General features: G+C 44.4%; 1 protein-coding gene across 1 annotated transcript in view; it reads right to left on the bottom strand.

The window, feature by feature from the left end:
* Positions 1 to 835: 835 nt before the first annotated feature.
* myo10l3 (myosin X, like 3) overlaps positions 836 to 15,588 on the bottom strand; it is a 70,602-nt gene continuing 55,849 nt past the window's right edge. The window contains exons 22-41 of the mRNA XM_049594149.1: positions 13,933 to 14,039; positions 12,162 to 12,584; positions 12,020 to 12,050; positions 11,099 to 11,920; positions 10,303 to 10,426; positions 9,773 to 10,016; positions 9,546 to 9,641; positions 9,246 to 9,339; positions 7,877 to 7,932; positions 7,635 to 7,777; positions 7,302 to 7,496; positions 6,711 to 6,868; positions 6,168 to 6,291; positions 5,371 to 5,668; positions 5,053 to 5,260; positions 4,262 to 4,398; positions 3,987 to 4,110; positions 3,440 to 3,895; positions 2,602 to 2,793; positions 836 to 2,491 (exon numbers count right to left, since the gene is read on the bottom strand). Coding sequence (XP_049450106.1) covers positions 2,387 to 2,491; positions 2,602 to 2,793; positions 3,440 to 3,895; positions 3,987 to 4,110; positions 4,262 to 4,398; positions 5,053 to 5,260; positions 5,371 to 5,668; positions 6,168 to 6,291; positions 6,711 to 6,868; positions 7,302 to 7,496; positions 7,635 to 7,777; positions 7,877 to 7,932; positions 9,246 to 9,339; positions 9,546 to 9,641; positions 9,773 to 10,016; positions 10,303 to 10,426; positions 11,099 to 11,920; positions 12,020 to 12,050; positions 12,162 to 12,584; positions 13,933 to 14,039 — 4,137 coding nt within the window. The 3' untranslated portion in view covers positions 836 to 2,386. The remainder of the gene's footprint in view (positions 2,492 to 2,601; positions 2,794 to 3,439; positions 3,896 to 3,986; positions 4,111 to 4,261; positions 4,399 to 5,052; positions 5,261 to 5,370; positions 5,669 to 6,167; positions 6,292 to 6,710; positions 6,869 to 7,301; positions 7,497 to 7,634; positions 7,778 to 7,876; positions 7,933 to 9,245; positions 9,340 to 9,545; positions 9,642 to 9,772; positions 10,017 to 10,302; positions 10,427 to 11,098; positions 11,921 to 12,019; positions 12,051 to 12,161; positions 12,585 to 13,932; positions 14,040 to 15,588) is intronic.

Genomic DNA, 15,588 nt, shown 5'->3' with positions numbered 1-15,588 from the left:
TAATATAATATAATATATGCCATATTATTATCACTGACCATCACCTTGTTAAAACGAGCTACAGAAGAACACACTGCTAGCAACAGGCAAACAACACTGGGTAGTTATATTTAAATTAAATCCAATTTTAACATCAATGGAATAATTTCAGCCCATTTGAAAGGAACAATGCAATGTTTGTATGTACTTTCAGTTGTTAATGATCCACCATAAATACATTTCATTAGGCTGTTTATTTAGTTTGAAAACAAGGCCAGCACTGGGAACATCTTGGAATACACATGAATACCACCAAGTTAAGGGGAGTTTTTCCTGTTCCTCCCTTTCAGCCAACAGTACATCAATGCAGCATATGTGCCTGAATGCAGCACATGATGGGCAGGGCTAAAGAAATGGTGTGATGTCACCAAACTATATGTAGGCTACTAATAAGAATGCTAAAGGTATAAAGAGCGCATAATGTAAAAACACCTGTGCAGGTGCACTATGGATGTATAAGTCCTTTATCTGTTGTGATTTCACAGTAATGCATTCTGCTGGTGCAGGGTCAGCTGTGGCACAACTTAACAATGTGTTTATTTCAATGTTTTATTTATTTATTTATTTTTGTTCTTCATTTATACACAAAAATGCTTGTGTACAAATTCCAACTTTGGTGTTTCAACCCACATTAGTATTAGCTGTGATAATCTGTCATAATGTGTTCATGTCTGGCACCTGGTGCACACAGATGGAGATCCACAGAGTTGGCGAACACATTTACTGTACGGACCGTTTGTCCTCTGCGAGACATGACAATGAGACGGTAATTAAAAACACACAACAGCATTTTCAAATACAATAATTTATTAAAGCATCTTTAAATTCTGATATAAAACACTTTCTGATTTTTCTTCTTCAAAACAATCAGAAATCTCAGAAATACAGTCATCGTCAATGGCAAGATCAGTCTCTGGTGTGGCCGCCGGCAGCTGACCAGATCGCCTAAGTGGGTACGATTGGAGAGCAATGGAAGACAGTGATGCAATGTGAGGTAAATACTAAGCTCATTATGTTTGGATCATTATCACGAACTATACTGTAAGTCGACTGGCATAGGCATCCTTTGTGTTCATTTACACTGGAAGTGAGAAATTATCCAACAGATTAATAATAGGATGTGAGCATGTTGGGTGTCGAGGGGCAACACACTTCGGTTACTGTATGTTGACAAAAGCTTAAAAACAGGGCACAAAATGGAGAAAATCAATAGTAAGTTATGAACAACTTGTCTATCTAAATTTCTGTGTCCCTGAATGCACAAATAATAAGAAAAAAAAAACAAAATAGGACATTTCCAGCACACTGCTCACCTCTTTCACTCTGCTTATTCTCCCAATCCATGGATACTTCCATAAATAAATACCCCACCCTCACATGGCCTTTGACATCACTGAATAAAACAGTAAAACTTATCTTTAGACACAGACATACTACACAAGCAACATCCTGTTTCTCAAAACCTTGAACATCAGTTTCAGCAACACACCCTCAAGTCAGCACATAATAAAACAGCTCAACACAAAGTACTTGTTCTAGGAGAGAGGCACAAATACTGCGTGCCTTTTGAGAAAATACTCAGTGGTTACAGACGTTGCATCTCCACTGATGCAGTGGTTATTCAGGGCGATTTTTTTTTTTTTAAGATAGGGATGAATATATATATTCCATTCCTGAAAGGCCGCATCTGCACTGAATCTTTTAGTCCAGAATGGTTCAAATAAAAACTTAAATAAGGCAAAATGAGGGAGACAATCTCCCTGGGACAGTTACGTCACACACTAACCTGAGGGGATCTCCATTCAGAAGAACATTCATTAAAATGGGGTGTAATATCTGGTGACCACTGAGTCATTTATCTTGTCTGGATGTATTAAAGAAAATTTTGGAAATTAAAAAGTCCAAATTCAGATGTATAAATATCTGTTTCGAAATGTGAGACGCAAGGTTTGGTTTTCTTGGATATTTTGAAAAGAAAATCCACAAACATACACCTGAAACACATTTCAAGTAAGATGTGAGAAATGACCAGTGTAACTATTAAGAGCGAGGATCAGGTTGGGAGACTGCGTGGAGGGAAGCAGCACTCGGGACGACTGTAAAGCTTAAAACGATGCAGATGCTTGAATGTTCCCACTTTTGCCACGAGCAAAAGAGCCATGTTTTTGTGTCTCTATGGAAAGGAATCTGTCTGGATGAAATTTGTTTACATGGAGTTAAAAGCTCTGAAACACAGTCTCTGTCGAAGTGATTTGTTCCTCTTGCTGTCTCTGTATCTTCTCTCCTTGCTTGCTTGTTATGTGTCGAGTGTACCGCAGCTGAGTACACCTTGAGTCCTGTAAGTTGATCACCTGATCCAGTTGGTTCCATAACTGGACACAGACTTCACACTGCAGCGTTTCTTCACAATCATGTTTATGTAGGCTTTCATGATCTTGGTGATCTCTCCGACCTGGAAATAGACAGATGAAACACAGTCAGCAGAGACGGGAAGCAGATTCTGAACTCCTGTTTCCGCTCACAAACACACACAATCTAATATCTACATGACAGATCACGTACCTGTGGTGTGTCAAACAGCATTTCTCTCTCATCCACGGTGATCTTGTAGGTGCAGGGCTGAGGAGCACCAAAGAAAATGATGTGCTCATATGGGAAGGTCTCCAGAGGCTTGGGCTCTCCTCTCTTGTAGACAGACACATTTTCAGCGCTCACACTCAACCAGAGGTCATGAGGGAAGCCTCCTTCTTTGCACTAGAAGGACACAAACACAGGAAGTTATAAACATCATTAACGCGTGCAGACGTGTGAGAAACAACTAGAGATGCACTTGTCTTGTATAGCCAGGCTGAGCCTAGCATAGTTTCTACACAAAGGGAAAAACACTCTGGTTTGTTTGTATTTCTTTAAACCAATCACAATCATCTTGTGTAGCTTTAAGCCCAGGATGCAGTGACTGTGCTCTTGTGAAACTGTCACGAGTTTCAGACAGCATCAATGATTTTGAGAACAGTAACACAGGAACTTGGCCCATAGAGCAAGCACACCAGAAATTTACACTGGCTTACTGTTTATCCCTCTGCTAACTTGAATGGGGATAAAATTATTTAATCGTCCAGCTCTTCTAGAATTCCAAAATGTTACTGGACCGAATGGATCAAATCCTGATGGTGAGAGGAGTCACTCTGTGGGCGCTATGATGCTCACATGGCTGATGAAGAAGTTGTAATTCCAGATTTAACCACTTGGGGGCTTGGTTACTGTCAGGTGGCCAATAAAAAGGCGCATACCCACTGTCTACATCCCATAGACAGGACAGGATCTGATCTACTGGAATGGTATCAAGGTTGATTCTGACCTTGTTGAGCAGATTGGGCATCAATCAAAGACTTACACTCACCTCGACATCAAACAGCGTGGATCCATATCCAGGCCACTCCTTGATGATGGTCATGTATTTGAGCATGGCCTGGTGCTGGTCCAGACCACTGAGACGGGACCATTTCTCCACGATGCTCGCCCTGGTGGCCGACATCTCTTCCTTTATCCACATCTCCAGCATCTGCTCCTCCTCCATGCGCTGCTTCTTCATTGAGCCCGTCTTCAACCCCCGCCGCAAGGTCCCGTCCAGAAAGCTGGTCCTCCGACGCTCCAGAGTTTGGCCTGAACTCGAGGCACCACCCACTTTAGTGAACTGGATGATGCGATTGCGCAGGCGGCCAACAGGGTAGACGTTTTCCAGACTCCAGGTGACCTTTGCCTTGTCTCCGAACAGAAATTGCAGGCGCAGAGCGGCCAGGTGCTGCAGTGTCTCCTCACGTGCAGGGAAGTGGCCCCGGGTCAAACTCTCATGGGCCTGACGGAACAGTAAATGAGTTATCATCACCAGTTCCAGCTCCTGATTGAAACAACTCTCAATAAAGTTTAAAACAATGAGAAAAACACACCTGCTCAAACATAAATGCAAACTCCACTCCTTCTTTCGGCATGGACTCCACATCCAGGAAGCAGTAGAGTTTAAAGTAAAGTTTCCACTGGCCTTCATCCTCAGCTTCCTCACTGCCAGCAAGTCTGGGGGGGGAATCCACAAACGTGTCACTTAAATATCTATATTTTGGTCCTTTCTTTACGTGTTAGGTCTCCTAATTACTGGGAACCTGAATTTATAATACTAGTGTCAAATATTACATGTCATAGAAAGAAACCTGGGATCATAACATACCTTTCAAATTTAGCTAAAACATCAGCCACAAGAACCCTGCTTTCCACAGCTCTGTCAATAGTGTTGTTGTGTTCAAAGAGTGCAAACATGTTCCTGCTGTCCTCCATGGCCAGACCTCGGATCAGCTTCTCCACCACCTGGACAAAGAGATAGATAACAACAATCTGGATGCTTAGTATGTATTGGTAAAGCTCCTCCTCTTCGTGTAAAGTTTTCCACCAGTAGCAAACTTGTTAGACCATGCAAACATGGAGTCACTCTTTCATTCCTTTAACCATCTTCTTGGTGGTTAGTCGGTGTTGCAATATTTGCTTATACCCAAAACTCTGTTGATATCCAAGCCTTTTTAATATCTAAAAGTACGTGTGTTTCTCCTTCCAAACAGAAATGTGGGTTTTTCTTTTGGGCATGCATCTCAAAAACAGCCTTGCAAATTGTTGGTGAGTTGGTGTGTGTACAACGCACAGTGCTGACCACAAACAGGCAAGAGTAAAAACTGTGGCAAAATCCCCAATTGAGATGCATATTCCAAATATGCTGTATACATGTCCAAAAAATGCTCCTATAACCTGAATAATAGCGACATATCCCACATATTAATTGGAAAAAGCAAAATTTACAATTAGAGATGAGGCCCAATTCAAATATAAATGGAATATGCTACTTACATAACCCGCAACAAATACATTATATTGTCATATTCGGAATAATAGTGGAGTATTGATGTGCGAATAAATGTAGTCTGTGATATCTATTTATAAAAGCAGTAGCAATGACTTCAGCTCGCGTACCTCTCCAGCAGTGGTGTGTGAGTTAATGGAGATCTTGCAGGAGCCTCCTCCGTGGCAGTAAACTGTGGTGGTCATTTCCTGTCTGGTAAGCAGTGCCATGATTTCCTCTTGGGAGGGAACAAACTCTCTGGTCTTGGTCTTCTTCAGAGACTCGCCGATGAAATGGGCGAACATTTCGATCTCTGTGCTGGGGAACAGTTCCTTAATCCTGAAAACACACAAAGATGGTGACAAAGTTAAGCACAAGTTTCAACCAGTCATAATGTGTGACCATATGATTGTTATGAATGATGGCATGCGTGCAAAAACACACTGCACCTTTTGAGGTGAAACTTGAGGTAGCGTAGGATGCCTCGGCTGGGCAGGAAGGTGCAGCTCATACAGGTCAGGAGGTGCCAGTGGGCGCGATTGGCAGGACTGTTGGGGTGCGGGACATGATTGGTTTGTTTGATCAGCTGACAGTAGACCTCATCTCTTAGTGGCCTCAAGTCTTGACAGGTCTGTAGGATTCCCTGGATGATTGGGACAGGGTCTGACACGGCCTCCATCTCCTGCAGTGAGTTGAAAATCTTCACAGCCTCGTCCTGCAGGCTGGTGTAACCCTTTTCCTTTTGCACTGGGACAGAGAGAGCAAGAGAGGGGAGTTAAATTCCAGCCCAACCAGTATTTTTTTTTTTTTTTAAAGATTATTTTTTTGGGCTTTTGCCTTTAATTGACAGGAGAGAGTGAAATTGGGGAGTGAGAGAGAGTGGGGGGATGACATGCAGCAAATGGTCGTGAGCTGGAGTCAAACTATATCTACTTGTTATTAAATTACATTGGATCAGTTTCAAATATTGTGTCTTTAATTTTTAATTTTAACGCCTTTTAGAACTGATCGAGCTGCCAGTGTGTGGGAGGCTTATCATTTGTATATCAGTTACTCACCCTTTGTTACAATTAATTTGTGACAGGGAACTGAGCTAAAAGTGTGGGGGGTGGAGTATTGCTTCAATGCAAAAAAAAGGTCTAAGTACCTCTAATGGTTTACACCAAACAGTACAATTGCAGTATCTCATTTTGTCAGGATCAACAAGAGCCAGTAACTTGCAGTAGCTGCAGGCCAGAACACTCACAGTGGACGCTGACATCTCCATAGGGCAGAGGTAGAAGAGGGGAGTGCAAAGGATGCTGGGTATATCTCAGGATGGGGTTCCTCCAGTATGTCTGCTCCACAGCCTCCACGTTCAAACTGCTCTCCTGCACAGACACACAACTGGATCAGCGACCTTGCATTAAAGTGGTCATGAAGTATCATAAAACAAAAGTAAAAGCAAAGTGGAGCATTCTTAAATAGTTCAGTTTAGGAGATATAACAGAGTGAAACTGGGAAACAACTTAATGTGAGGAAGAGAGGTAAACATAAGTGTTTTGAAAAAGGCAAGGCCAAGACTTAAAGAAGATCACAGCAGACACTCAGTGAGTACAAGTACCTCACTTTACTACAGTGTGTGTCCCTGCCAAACGTTTGCATGACTGAAAAGAATTGGAGTTATAATAACATTAATAAGTTAATGAAATGCCATGCCGAATTATTTGTGAAATGATTATATGCATATTTAGTGAAACACATGAAATCTCATAGTCAGGGAGAAACAGTCAAGTGAATCCTTTCATACCTTGATGTCCCTGATGAGCTGTTGTGTTGGCGTTTCAATGGGAACTTTGCTGTCTATTGCTCCCTGTATGGCATTCGCCCACCGCATGGCTTCATTCAGCATTTTGGTGTAAAGACGGTACGAGTGTTTACGTCCATGAATGATTATGTTCCAGTAACCTGAGATGAACAAGGCAGAAAGTAATTAGTGGTCAAATAACACACTGGTGGAGCTTAAAGAGACAGTTCACCCCAAAATCAAAAATAACGTTCAAATGTATTTTTTGGCGCTCTGAGCACCACGAGCTGAGTGCCACCTAGCTCCATTTTAGTGGAGAGAAGGCAGACATCTCTACGGACAATATCTTCAACAATTTGCAACTCACACCAAAACAATCTAGAGTGACAAATACCCCCACAGGTAGGAGGAAAAATAGGCATTTTTGACTTTGGGGTGAACTTTCCCTTTAAGACAATTTAACAAATAAAAAAATCCCTACAAATTGCCCAAACCTAAAAATGATCAGATTAATTGTAAAAGATAAAAACCTAAACTGGTAAGTATATTTCTCTTGCTTAAGCTGACTGAGAGTAATGTTGCCCATGAACTGACCAGTATCCTTGAAGACCTTCTCATCTGGCTGCACCACAGAGCAGAGACTGTTGAGGACCAGAGTTCCCAGTTTGGAGGCGCTGCGCTCTGATGACTTGTAATAGTCCAAAGAGTTGGTGGTGAGAACAAACCAGCGCTTCTTCAGCTTCAGAGAAGTGCTTTTGGCTCCTGACTTCATCTCCTTATGTAGCCAGCCTGAGGGAGGACAAACATCATTGTTAATATTTTTTTAATATTTCCATTTCTCAGGCAACACATTTTGTTCTGTCACTGCAAGATCATACATGTACATGAATCAACCCTCAAATTGTAAAAATGTTTCCTCTGACTGACCTCTGACTAAGAACTCCTGTCCATCAACCCTGGAGTCTCCCTTGGATTTCTGCAGCAGGCCGATCCAGTGGTGCATCTCCTCAGGTGTGTCTGTGTTGCAGTGGATCACCCGGTTAGCCGTGATGATCACGAAAGAGTTTGGTCTGCAGGACAGAACACACATCATTTTATCACATACATGCTGTCATACCATTTAGACTGCAGATTTAATACATATTTCAGGCTTACTGGCTGTATCTCACCTGTCGGGGTTGTCTGATGCACAAACAGAATCAATCAAGCCCACGTCTAGTGTGCCCTGGACAGAGAAAAGAGGGGTGAATTTTAATAGTGTTATTAGCTTTTTGCCTATTTGCAGATATTTTTCTTGGTGGGTTTTCTTTGAGAGCAACCCAAGTTAATGCTGGAGTTGCAAAATAAGTTGCATAAGATTTTGGATATCAGAATACTGTTCGTGTTCTTTTCCTGGTTTTAAAGGCTGCATCACAGTAAACTCATGTAATTTTCTGAGCTAACTGGACTGGTCTAGCTGTTCTATCATTTGCCTTAGTCATTACATCCACATTACTGATGATTGTTTATCAAAAATGTCATTGTGTAAAGCACCAGTTTTGCGTGGGTCCAGACCTTTGAGTCCGCCCACTCCACTGAGTCCGAGTGGACTGATTCATTTGGCAATGTGGCATGACAAAGCAGTTTCTCAATTGAAACAAAAAATGACCAATGAGGGGGAACTCGATTAACCTATCAGCTCCATGGGCGGGAAAAAAAGCCGCTGTCAAGCTGTTGTCAAGTGTTGTGGTGTCAGGCGGCACACCAGAGCCAAGAGGAGTAATAACAATGATGGCGAGTGGTGTAGACAAACATAGACGCTGCTACTGGGGTTGTTCTAAATCAACATGTCTTCTCAATATTGTGTGACATTGTAGCTTGTTTTACTTTGTTCCTCTCCGCTCTTTAAATTCGGGGCAAAACAGGTACGTTGGCATGGCTACACATCAGTGTGGACTTAAAAATTACGCTAGATTCAGGCAGCTAAATTGGTCACTAGTGACTGGTTCGGGAAAACTGAATCCCCCTCCCCCACAGGAATCAGTTAGAGTGGACGCCATATATGAAGATGGAAACAGAGTGTAACAAGTTGACAGTTCTGTCTGATATCAGCCCTACATTACTGTCTCAACATCAGTATTGAGGTATTTGGTAAAAAATATTGCAATACTTGATCTTCTCCATATTGCCCTGCCCTATTTTAAAGGGAAGTAAAAGGGTGTATAGTGCAGTAATATGTTAGTTACACAGTACATATGTTATCTTATTTCTTTATGATGTGGTGTGCATTTTGTCTTTTCATCATTTTGTTATCCTGTTACCTTTTCTGGCTCATTTAAAGTCTGTGAAAGCCATTAACGACACTGTAATTATTTAACATCCATTAAAATGAACAATGACACCCCAGTGTGTGTATTCTGCTTCTTCAGCTTAAATTACTATAAGACCCAGATCTGGACCATCATAGTTCAACTGATTCTGTTACACGCTTCATCATTACGGTTGAAAAATGGAGTTGAGGCTGGGGCCCCGGCAGCAGAGAGGTAAAACAGCACTAACCACTGCATTCTTTGGGTTGGCCTGTTCATGGTGCATCTCCATGAGCTGCTCCGGGCTGGCGCTGTGGACCCGACTCAGCACATTGAACCAACCACTGGATGGGGTCAGAGGGAGTTCAGGAAGTAAAAAGTCAGCAAACATATAATTGTAAATTACACCATGAACTTCAGCTGGCAACCACAAGGGGGAACTTTATTTCCACGCATCACTTTCTCAGAGAGATGATGACAAAGCAAAACACACATACAGCACAGCCACCGTTAGTTGGTGATTTCTTTAGAGTACATGCATGTAGGGTACCTGGCATCTTCTGGGGACTCTGCGTAGATGTGGTAGGTCCTCTCCTCTGTCACAATATTCAGTGCATTTTCCTTCTCATGATTGTCCACAATCTCCCTACAGAAAGAGTGAGAGTAGATTACTGACCCATATATTGTTTATTTAAAGTAGTTACACCCCAAAAATAGGTGAACAAAAGGAAAGAAAATCACTATTTTTAACACCAGTGTGTGAGAAGAAGGTCTTACTTGGCTGTCTGGATATCGATGGTTCCTTTCAGCTTCTCCTCGCTGTCGCTTTCAAAGTACATGAGCTTGGACTCCCGCAGAACGAACCAGCGCATCTTCCAGTTGCGCCGAGACAAGGTGGACATTCCTCCTCCTTTCTTGTAAAGCCAGCCGGATTTAAGGGAGTCCTGCTTGGCCCGAAACCACATGAAGGTCTCATCCTTTAGGACACACCAGCGACGACGCCACGGGATCATCAGACCGCCTGAGGGTAGGAAAGGTGCAGAGAGAAGAGGGAGACAGAAATTATTTATTTGTGATTGGAGTAGTAAAAACAGACAAACACCTAAAAAAACTTTAACACCTCCCACCAACACAGAAATTCACACACATGCATGGATCCTCTATAAACCCACCACACTACACATGCAAAACAAAAATAAACAGTAATAGTAGACAATTAAACTGATGAAACAACCAGACAAGTTGTGTTCAGCTGTGCAGAAATCATCTGCATGCCTGCTGGCCAGTGATTTGGTAAAGCTACTCACTCTTCATATAGAGGTAGCCATGGAAGTACGGAGGCCCGCTGCCATTCAGAAGATTCACTCTCCCATTTGAAACCTCCTCATCTGTGTCCACGTAGCCATCGTTGTCCTCATCGCTGTCGATGAACTGGAACACAAACACCAGCATTTATGACGACACGCGTCCCCCATGAGAATACCTCGCCCTTCACAAGCAATTTATACGCACAACAGAGGTACCACATATTTGAAGTCAAGAAAGAACTGGTTGTTTTTTCATTTTCTGAAGACTATAGGATGTTAAAGTCTTAATTTTGCAATTTCAGTATTAAAATCAGTGCCCAAAATCTGTCTGACCTTGTTGTCACTTTGTTGTCAATTATTCTCGCCATAAAACTGACATATACACAGCCTCACACTCTTGCACACACACCCTGCCTTCTTTCCCTTTGACATTTTGCTGATGTGACAGTGTTGGGTCTGGGCTCTCTGCTTGACTTGCAGTATCTGGGAACAGATTCACATGCTCATCAGCAGAGCCCAAAAAATAATGATAATAATTACTGCAACAGTGTTTGACTGTGCATTTGGAGAATAACATACCCAGAGGAAAGCTTTCTGTATGTCATTATATATGTGAACAATGGCTTATGTTAGATCTGACATGAGAAATTGAAAATATCTGGCTTCAAAAGACATAATTTTTGGTTCAACTGCTATTCCAGTCACTTTTTTTGTTCACAATATTACTCCAAATTATTACCCATCTGGATCAGATTCTGCATTTGACAGAAGTTACACTCAGCCTGTTAGTTCTCACCGAGTCCGAGCTGCCTCTGAAGGAGTCCAGGCTGTTTTGGGTGCAGGAGGATTTTCGCAACACCTCCTCATCAGTGATATGGCCATCATTGGTGCTAGCACCCGAGCTCCCATGAGCCTCCTCAAACTCCTCCTGGTCGTAGTCTGACTCTGTGTCTGGCAGGTTCGACTGGGACGGCTGCTCGCTCACAGGCTCAAAGTCCAACCCCCTGCTTGCTCTCTGGCACGGCCGCCTTTCTCCATTAGTGACTACAGGAAGAGGAGGTCTGGAGGTTCGTGAGTCAGTGAGAGCAGGGGGATGACTCAGTCCGTTGGGGGTGAGTGGGGAGAGCGTTGCCGGTGCAGGAAGGGAGGCAGAGGCAGAGGCAACTAGTCCTTCTGCAAAGGCTGGCGGAGGAGGGGGAATACTTTGGAATACTTCCTTGTCCAAAGGAACCACAGCTGGAGGAGGGAAGTCAGGCAAAGCAACACACTCGTCCTCAGCGTGGAAACCCTCATCCACCTCCTCCTCGGCCAGAGGGGCTGTAGATTCAGTGGGGTCATGGAGGTTCTCCTCGCTCGAGAGGGATGGCTCTAAACCGCCAAAGTCCAGGAGCTCCAAAAACTCAGTAGCTACACGGGAGGCTTCCTTCTCCAGTCTGTAGATCTCAGCGTCTCGCATCTGCCTTAGCTCCTCGTGGGAGATGTCTCCGAGGAGGGACACGCCATCTTCCTGCTGCTTCTGCAGACGCTCGATCTCCCTCTCCAGCCGCAGGATCTCCTCCATCTGACGGCTCTCCTCCTCAGAGGTGTGACTGTTGGACAGAGTCTGGGACAGCTCCTTCTGTAGACGGGACAAGGAAAGAGGAAGAGAGCAAATTTAAATACTTGATGCCACCACAGTCCCACCTTATGATGTGTTTTGTTTATGAAAAGAAATTACCTTCTGACAAACGCCATTTACCAGCGAGTTCCTAAAAATAAAACAAAAAACATTCGGGATGAAAAATGTGCACATAAAAGAACGATCTGAGTCATTTGATGTGACGCCTCGTCCACATATCACAGAGTAAATTATTCCTTACCTTTTCTCATCTGCTTTAGCTGCCATTTTCTGTCCTTCCTCTTTCTCCTTCATCAGTCTCAGCTCCTCCTTCCTCATCAACTCCTCCTCTTCCTCCCTCCTCTTCATCTCCACGTCCATCAGCCTCTGTCTCTCTTCCTCCTCCCTCTTTTTCTTCTCCTCCTCCTCCTGTTGTCTCCTCTCCTCCTCTACTCTCCTCCTCTCCTCTTCCTCTTCCTCTTCTCTCCTCCTTTTCTCCTCCTCCTCCTGCTTCCGTTTCTCCTCCTTGAGCTGGCGATGGAGGGACCGGGCCAGCTGGCCTCTGTGATGCTTCTGCAGGATGATGGTGGCGAAGCGCAGGCGCAGGAAGACGCGTCTCCAAAAGTGAGCGCGGTAGTTCTTCTGGATGGTGATGACGCTGGACTGAACCCTCTTATACTGTTTCCTGGTGAGAAAATCAAACACACATCTTTCAGTCAAGCACAGCCCCATATTTAATCCATGGCTGTGTGTCACCACACTCTTATTTGTGACGTTGCACAGCACTGCAACACTGTGCAATGTTTAGATGAGCTTTGCTGTTCCATTGTGGCCGCGTGGGCTTCTGTGTTTAAGTGACTAACCCCATCACCCACACACTGCACATGCATTGAAAACACACATATAAACAGTGCACAAACACACGTGACTCGCAAAAGGACCACACACACTGCTCTGACTCTGACCCGTAGCCTGGCCTAGTCTCCACAGTAATCACTCTGTGGCCTCTGGCTGATCTCAGGACAGAGATAATGTTACACATAATAATACAAAGACTTTACTTGTGACTTAAGGGAACTTCCCTCGCCTCTGTCTTTAGTACTAGTGGCTCTGAGGGGAAGGGAACTCACAACCTGAACGCTGTCATCAGTCCCATTATACTCTCCCAGCGGAGCCTTTCAGAGGACTGTATGTGACCTTATATATTGTAGCACGCAGGTGGAGCACAGCTAGATTACATCCCTGAGGGTGTCTGCATGTGCAAATTTTTAAACCACCACAATGATGGATGTCCTCCTGTCTGACAGGCAGAGCGGAGAGGTGGAAAAGTTGCTGCTCAGCTGAAAAGACTGAGGATTATTCAGTAAATAAAAACAGCATTGACTGTGCTGCCGATGGTGGACGCCTTCCTGATGTGCACAGATAACTATGCATGTCCAAGGGTGTCCAACGTGGGGGCTTGACCTGTGCAAGAAGTGTTAGTCAAGTACATGAGACACTGTAACTGCCAGAAGAGATAAACTGATGACTGATGTATTTAAGTGAGGCAGAGTGATTCAAAGGGCAAGGTTTGTTTAATTCTTTAGCAATCAGACTTTATGATTCCACACACCTGTCTTTAAGACTTTCTGGAGTGCTGGAACTTTGTAGTTCATTTTATCCATAACTCTGCATGACACATTTGGGATCATTGGAAACACTGGTTTTGTGGATTTGAGCAATGCACAGCATGAGTTTGTAATGGCTGATCCACCAGCGAGTCAGCAAGTTTTATAAGATGAAATAACTGTATGCCTTTATTGCACTAGTGAATCTGTGAAACAACTTCAGCACTGATACTGTATATAAACCCCTGTAGCACACACACACAGACAAAAAGGTAATCATGTGAGCAAAGGCATGCACATGTGCACATATCCCCCTTCTCCCCCCTCCCAAAACCACACAGGCTGTACACCTCTATTACAAAACAAACACTGACAACTGTCGCTGCCACTCAGTCCTCCACCCCTCCTCCACACTCCACCACTCACCTTGCCACATAGCTGAGGATGTGGGCGCGGATCACCATGCCAGCCCTGCGCCGCACCTCTTCCCTCTCCTTCTCCAGCCTTTGCTCCAGGGCCTCCTTCAAGAACACCTGCGGGACGAGCAACGCCACGGCCGACAGGGAGGGACAAAGACAGAGGGACACACAGAGGGAGATTGGGGAGGGAAGGAAACAGGATGGGTTAGTTCCTCTCCTCGGTAAGGCTGCAAAAGAGGGCCCACAGAGATGTGAAGGGCCCCTGTTGTCTGTTGGCAGCACCCTGTGCCCACTGCAGAGGAAGCTGTGGTGCAGTTGAGGCTAGCAGGCTAGCTGCTCTCCCTGACTGCAGAGCAGATCAGAGGGGAAAACTGGCACGGGGACTGCAGTGTTGCTGCTGATGCCGCTGCTGCAGAGCCTCATTGTGTTCAGGCGTCCTTCCTGAGCATTTCCCTACTGCTGCTGCTGCTGCTGCTGCTACCGCTGCGTTGGTAGCTCGACTGACGTGCACAGGCAAAAAGGCACGGAGAGGGGAGGGGAGAGGTAGGGAGAGGAGGGATGGAGGGATGAGGGGGAGGGATGGTGGCTGGTGTCCAGATATAAAGCCACACCCCTCCTTGCTCTTATGAAGGAAGGAGAAAGAGTTTAGTTAACCCTTCCCTTGCTCCTGGAGACTTTTGTCAAAGTTGGTACCGTTTCTGTGGGACATATGACAGCCTACAGCTCCTCCCAGACTGAAATGCATACAAGAAATGAACATGCAGCCGTGACACATCATAAACCATAATCAGATTTCATCAGTCTGACCATGTAAGTAGGCTGGCAGAACCAACCAGCTGTGAATCTGGGTTTATGTGATAATGCGATATCTGTTGCTAGCCAGGAGGATCAACTGCTTCTCTAAGGGAGGGGGGGACCTTTGAGTAGCTGTGTGTGTGCATGAGTGTGTGTGTGTGCCCCAGATGTTCCTCTAATCAAAGGATCCCACAGCTGCAGCCCTGCCTGCCTCTGTAAAGTCTGTGAGAGGAGGAAGCTTCCTCTTCGTCCACATCCTTCCCTCGTCTGTATAACAAATGTCTTACAAACACATACACACACACACACACACACACACACAATTCGTGCAACGTCACCCGAGCCCCTAATTCTGGGTAACACACTTCCTCTGCACACAATCAGCACGTATATAATTACACACAGATTGTTTCTCCAAAGGAAATGTAGCCCCCTTCTGTCTCTCGGCCCCCTTTCCCACAACCCACACTACATTTCCCTGAGCCCAAAAATATTACGCTGCCATCAAAAACACAGGCATGTGAACGCAATGACACAGACTCTTAATTTGAAAAACTAGACCTTTTCTCCTTTTTTTTCTCCGTGTAAAGTGGAGCAGTCATAAGCAGAGGCGGCCAAAGGTCAAAGTGCTGACCCTGGATGCATAATTAAGTTTCACCCACACAGAGGAAAAAACGGTTTCTCTCTGAAGTCAGATTTATCCTGTGTGCACGTGTCAGAACTTTAATATAGATAGCCATGTGCACATTAGTGGTTATGCATTGGTTATATCCTCAATAAGTTCCAACACATCAAACGTTTTTGGTCTCTACATACATTTCAGCACGTGTGCAGCTGACACCGTTCGTACATGCCAGCCAAACGTGGT

Source organism: Epinephelus fuscoguttatus, linkage group LG13, assembly GCF_011397635.1.
Source record: "Epinephelus fuscoguttatus linkage group LG13, E.fuscoguttatus.final_Chr_v1".
Taxonomy (NCBI): domain Eukaryota; kingdom Metazoa; phylum Chordata; class Actinopteri; order Perciformes; family Serranidae; genus Epinephelus; species Epinephelus fuscoguttatus.
This window is presented reverse-complemented; position numbering and strand designations above follow the sequence as displayed.